Source organism: Bos taurus, chromosome X (assembly GCF_002263795.3).
Source record: "Bos taurus isolate L1 Dominette 01449 registration number 42190680 breed Hereford chromosome X, ARS-UCD2.0, whole genome shotgun sequence".
NCBI lineage: Eukaryota > Metazoa > Chordata > Mammalia > Artiodactyla > Bovidae > Bos > Bos taurus.
Genome location: NC_037357.1, coordinates 35,764,805 through 35,771,026, shown reverse-complemented (window position 1 = coordinate 35,771,026; position 6,222 = coordinate 35,764,805). Strand labels below are relative to the sequence as shown.

General features: G+C 43.7%; 1 protein-coding gene across 1 annotated transcript; it reads right to left on the bottom strand.

Moving 5' to 3' along the window:
• Window positions 1-953: 953 nt before the first annotated feature.
• On the bottom strand, window positions 954-5,206 carry RAB39B (RAB39B, member RAS oncogene family). Its single transcript, NM_001076095.1, has 2 exons — window positions 4,830-5,206; window positions 954-2,428 (listed from the first exon to the last, which is right to left on the bottom strand). Exons 1-2 carry the CDS (start codon window positions 5,042-5,044, stop codon window positions 2,002-2,004), a joined length of 642 nt encoding a protein of 213 aa, NP_001069563.1. The 5' UTR covers window positions 5,045-5,206; the 3' UTR covers window positions 954-2,001.
• Between the last annotated feature and the right edge of the window lie 1,016 nt (window positions 5,207-6,222).

Genomic DNA, 6,222 nt, shown 5'->3' with positions numbered 1-6,222 from the left:
ACATATGATGTATTTAAGTCAAGAAAATGGTAGAGAGTTTTGTTTCTATCCTTTTTTTCTTGAACTGACAGAATCCAGTCAACTCTCATCTATCCACTGGATAATCTTGCTTTCAGAATCTTCTAAACATAATTAAGTATAGCAGTTGATGAAACTTTGTGTTAGCCCAATTTACTATCTTTTATTTGTCTTCTACAACCACAAAGCTGGCAACTTAGTTACTCCACCCAAACTAGGTCACGCTAAACCAAGGAAGAGATGATGATTGGGTCACTTGTAGTGGATGCTGCAGGTAGGTCTAAGGTGGTTTGTTCCCATAATTTTCATGATTTTACTGCTTTATTTTGGCTGAAGTAAATCCTCCAAATTTCAGATTCAGTTACATCCATTCTGAAATTTAATACCATATTTCAAAGCAATTTACCATCCTTAGGCGTTCGTATCACAATGGAAATGAGAAACCTGACTCTAATCAGAATTGGTTTTTTTACTACAAAAAGTATGGCTTTTGCCTAGCTGAACTGGCTACAATCAAAAAATCATTTAAAGCATCACCTCTCTTCAAGAAGATAATGGAACCGCAAGGCAACCATTTCAAGTTTCTGATGCAACTAGTTAGCTGTCTGTTCACCTGAGAATTAAGAGTTAACTTTGTAGGGTAGATAGGAGCCCAGTGTAGGCATATGGCAAACAAGGAGCCAAGGTCATTGTGAAGTGAGTATTTACCCCCACCCCACTCCCCATTGCTGTATTTAGTTCCTTTCAATAATATATCCACTGCATTTCAGTGATAAGAACACATAACCCAAATAGTTCTAATATGTGTTCACTGTGCAATTATTCACTTGTGTAAAATCCTCTTGTCAATAATACCTGAATGGGCTTTACCTTTGACTTATGCCCAGGTTTCCTCAGGGTTAGAGCTGAGTTATAATCAATAAGGAAACATATCCTAACATGTAGAGAATATTTATTTGCAGTCATATCTCTTCCAAAGTAAACAATAACAGTTTATTCATTGGGCAGCAGGATGATGCAGTGAAGTAAAAACCAGGAGTCAGAAGACCTTCACTTTGGCCTAGTGACTCTCCTCTGCCTCTCAGTTAATTTTTTTGTAAACTGGGGAAGAAAACCTCATGGCCTCTTACAATGATCAAACAGGTCATTCAGTGAACCATAATGTGTCTGTAAGGGTTACAGCCCCTCCTAAGCAGATGTTTACGTTCAGATCATAGTCACCAAAGCAGTGAAATCCCAGGTGTGGTCAGAGGCAAAAGGGGGATGACATCGGTATTAATAGTATTTCTCTCTTCTAATTCCATGATAATTTGCATGGGAAAATTTCTTACACAGTGCTGGTTATTCTTGCACAAGACTGTACATTTTTTTGAATTGATAATAACAGTGTATAAATTGACTCCCTCTTGACATTCACACCATTTTTTTTTATCAGAACACCAGGCCTTGAAAGGGTCTTATGAAAAGACTGGCCCATACCCCTCATTTTACAGATGAGCTGTGGAGAGCTAATTGGTACCTTTTAACCAAACCCCACACATACATTTAGTGCAGGATATTCATATTGGTTGGGTCAATATCTCTCATTTTTGTAGGTTTGATCATTGTTCCCGATGTGATACTTTTATCCCTTTTACATATTTTATTATGATCGTGACCTATGCAACACCGAGAAATAGTTGTCCTGACTGTGGGTGTACTTTCCTGGGGGGCCTGGTTCCCTGGACCTCAGCTTCTTGACATACAGTCTACAAAGGGCATACAGAGCAGCCAGTGCGCAGCTTGGGCCACAAAACAGGGCCAGTTCCAGTTCCAGGTTCCCCCGCCCACCTACCAATCACCTGTCTGAGGGCCCCTTGGGGAAGAGGCTCACTTGGTATCCAATATAGAGGTTTAAGTTCTCTTGAGTCGCATGATGATTCTATCATTTTGATCAGCTGGAAGTCCAGGTGGGACAGCAGGTTTTGGAGACACAAGGGCTAACTAGCACAAACATCTTCTCTCTGATTTGACTACCTCTTCTGAAGAGTGAACCACGTTGGGGACAAATCCACTCTTCACCCCTTCCCAGCCCTCCTGGATGGTAATATCCCCCCTTTTCACCAGCTCATATATGTCTCTTGTCAGGTCTGTGAAGGCCTTCTCTACGTTAATGGCGTCTCGGGCTGACGTTTCAATGTACTTCATGCCATACGCAGCAGCCAGTTTCTCAGCCTCGTGGCGAGTCACTTGCCTCTGTGTATCCAGGTCACACTTGTGACCCACGAGAACGAATACAATTTGGTAGGGCTGGACGTGTACTTTGGTCTCTTCTAACCACTCGTGGACATTCTGGAAAGACCTGCGGTTGGTAATGTCAAATAAGAGAAGACCACCTACTGAGTTCCTGTAGTAGGCACGAGTGATGGATCTAGAACACAAGAGAGAAGTCAAGATTGAATGCCAAGCCCAAACTCCTGTACTTCAGTGAACTCAAAGAGTGGTCTCTGGTTAGCGACAGAGTCCTTCGGTGAAAATGCTTTTCTCTTTGTAACAAAGGAATACAAACGTCATTCCATCATAATAACGATACATGAATTTGCAATTGAGCTAAACTTTTCAATTGAGCTAAGCTTTGAAATGGTATCTTCTAGAAATGAATGCTCGTGGGCATACAGGCATTTTCCCTCAGCTTAGGTCAAACTATAGTTAACCTGTCCATTCTCACCACTGAAGAGCTGAATGAGATTTCTTTTTCTGCTAAGTGGGATATCTAAGTAACAGGTTATCATGAGGCAAATGAAATAATGGATTAAGTATTCTGTCACCTGGAGAGCTCATTACAAATGATCATAGTTGGCATAGGATTTTCTAAAAAAGAAAAATGAATTTATGATAGTTGACAGGAAATACAAGTATATATCACAAAAGTGCTCCATTTATCATTACCGTATTTCTCTGTTACCTTTTTATTTTCACCAGAGGTCTTCAACCTCTTCTGTGAAGGGGAACACGATTTTGTTTTTTTACTTTGCAGGCCATGTGGGAATAGGAAAAAGAGGGATTGTCTGCAAAGACCTTGAGCCAATTGTCTGTCTGCCCCACTTCAGAGAGGCTGACTCAGGAGCCACCAGGTGGGAGAAACTGCCTAAATAGACAAAGCTTCCCCTTAAAATCGTATGATTTATTTAAAGCATTGTAATCAGAATGTTTCTAAAACCTATTATACATTTTCTCTACTTCTGAAATGGAAGAAACCACATATATTTTCGCTTCTTGATTTGAGGAGCTTCATTTTCAATGTGCATTATGGTACTTTTCTCAGGGCATCTTAGACATTGTAGAACTATTTGCTTATCCAGTCACTTTCCTTAGACTACCATGCTTCTCGACCTATGTCTATTTTTAGTTTTTCTTTCTCCTTGGATGAAGAATATAAACAATGAGGGACTCGATAGCTTAAGCCTTAGGACAAATGGCCCAGTTGGGGCCACAGAACAAACATTGTCCAGGGAATTGGAGTCCTAGCTAGATGATGGTAAGAACAAAACAGCAAAAAATTTTCTTAATGTAAACAAAGTTAAAAGACAAATGAAAAACTGAAAAAACACTTTACAACATCCATGACAGAAAAGGATTAATATTCTTAATATACAAAGAACCCTTAGAAGTCACTATCATCCAATAAATAATAATCCGTGGATATGAAAAGGCTGTTCATACAGAAAGAAATTGCGACAAACACAAAAGATGCCTTTCTTCGGTTATAATGTGAAACATGAAATCACAAGTTCAAAGTGAACCTGGACAAGGATATTTGTTTGCAGAAGTGGGGAAGTGGAGACAAGTCTAACTTTTCTCCCCACCCCTCTTCAACCAGCTAACCAATATCTTCTATGTTTGATTCTTGTTCACTAGATAAATGATGATTTATTGAGGCCTCTTGATTGAGTTTTGGCTGCTCTGCATGACTGTAGCTCAAAGTTTTCTGCGTACACTGCTCTGACTTTTGTCTTTATACATGCAGTTTCCTCACACTCATCAGGCGTCATTGTCTCCAGTAAGCCTTCCCTCATCTGTGTCCATACATATAATTACACGTGATACATGCTACAAGTGAAACAAAGTGTTGGAAGAGAAAATTCCACCTGTTTATTTATCACTCATTATGTGCTAAATGTTATCATAGGCGGTGAGCCTACAAATATGAACAAGGCACTCTTTTGTGTAATTACTGACCTAGTTCCCCCTCCACTATGCTAGCAGAGACATTCTAGGAGGGCAATGCCTGTGTCTATTTTGTTTACATGGCATCCCCTTACAGGAGGTTCCTCAGGCTGTTTCCCCAGTGATAGGTGCAGTGTCTGGCAGAGAGTGAATGATCATTGCATGCGTGCTAGTTGCAAGAAAGAATCAATCATCACATACATCTCTATTTCTATCTAGTATTTATGTTTCTATCTATATCTTTATCTCTACATCACCTATCTAGATCTGTCATCCTACATTAGGATGACCTGGGAACATTTTTTGAAATGTAGCATAGGGACTGAAATTGATGAATGACAGAGATCAACTCCAGCGAGTTGATTAACCACGAAGGGGGCAAGTTGGTGGAGTTGTGGTACGAGCAATATGTATTATTGACTGCCAGGATGTATCTTTCCCTCTACTGAATTCCCAGCTAGCTGAAGGTGGGCTTGAGCAGAAACTCTCAGAGCCTCGCTACCTTCGCTAAGGGCGGCGACCGGGACCAGGAAGTCCTCTTCCCCCGGGGATCGGGAAAACCCAGAAGACCTCCCACTGCTCACGGGCCGAGTCTGCGCTCCCACCTGAACCTCTCTTGACCCGCGGTATCCCAGATCTGGAGCTTGATGCGTTTTCCGGGTTCGATCTCCACCAGACGGGAGAAGAAATCCACCCCCACCGTCGGGTCCGAAACCTGGGCAAAGCGGCCCTCGGTGAAGCGGCGGATCAGACACGACTTGCCCACCGTGGAATCCCCGATGACAATCAGCCGGAACTGATACAGCCAGATGGCCTCCATTGCCGAGGCTCGGCAGGTCTCCTTGGCCCGGGCCTCAGGCGGCGAGATGGGGGCGCCAGGCCGGGGCCTCGGAGAGCGCGGCTCGGTCCTGATCTAGATCAGCCACGAGGGCATCGCTGGCCTGGGAGCCTCAGGCCAGGTAGGCCCAGGCGCGGGGAGGACCGAGGGATGGATGCTGCGCTCGCGGAGGTGATGAAATGGCAGCAGCATCAGCACCACGCACTCTGACTCATCACTGACAACAGGCTTACTGTAATCCTCCAGGTAGAGGCGACGCCCAGCACCACATTGTCTGTAAAAGCAGCGCACATAGAAATGGCCGGGGGCGGGGGTTGGGGGGGCAGAAGCTAGTTCCCTGCTTTTCTGGCTTAAGAGTCAGCATTCAAAAATCTAAGAGCACGGCATCCAGTCTCATCACTTCCCCGGCAAACGGATGGGGGGAAAATGGAAACAGTGACAGACTTTTTCTTGGGCTCCAAAATCAAAGGCTATGGTGACTGCAGGCAGGAAATTAAAAGACGCTTGGTCCTTGGAAGAAGACAGTGTTACTCGCTCAGTCGTGTCAGACTTTTTGCGACCCCATGGGTGGTAATCCGCCAGGCTCCTCTGTCCATGGAATTCTCCAGGCAAGAATACTGGAGTGGATTGCTATTCTCTTCTCCAGGGGATCTTCCCGAATCAGAGATCAAACCCGGGTCTCCTGCATTGGCAGGCGGATTCTTTACCGCCTGAGCCACTAGGGAAGCCTTGGAAGAAAAGCTATGACAAATCTAGACAGCCTGTTAAAAAGCAGAGACATCACTTTGTGAACAAAGGTACCTATAGTAAAAGCTATGGTTTTTCCAGTAGTCACCTATGAATGTGAGAGTTGGACCCTAAAGAGGGCTGAGCACCGAAGAATTGACGCTTTTGAACTGTGGTGATGGAGAAGACTCTTGAAAGACCCTTGGACTGGAAATAGATCAAACCAGTCAGTCCTAAAGGAATCAACACTGAATATACATTGGAAGGACTGATGCAGAGGCTGAAGCTCCAATACTTTGGCCACCTAATGGGAAGAGCTGACTCACTGGAAAAGACCCTGATGCTGGGAAAGATTGAAGGCAGGAGGAGAAGGGGATGGCAGAGGATGAGATGGTTGGATGGCATCACCCACTCAATGCTTTGAGCAAACTCCA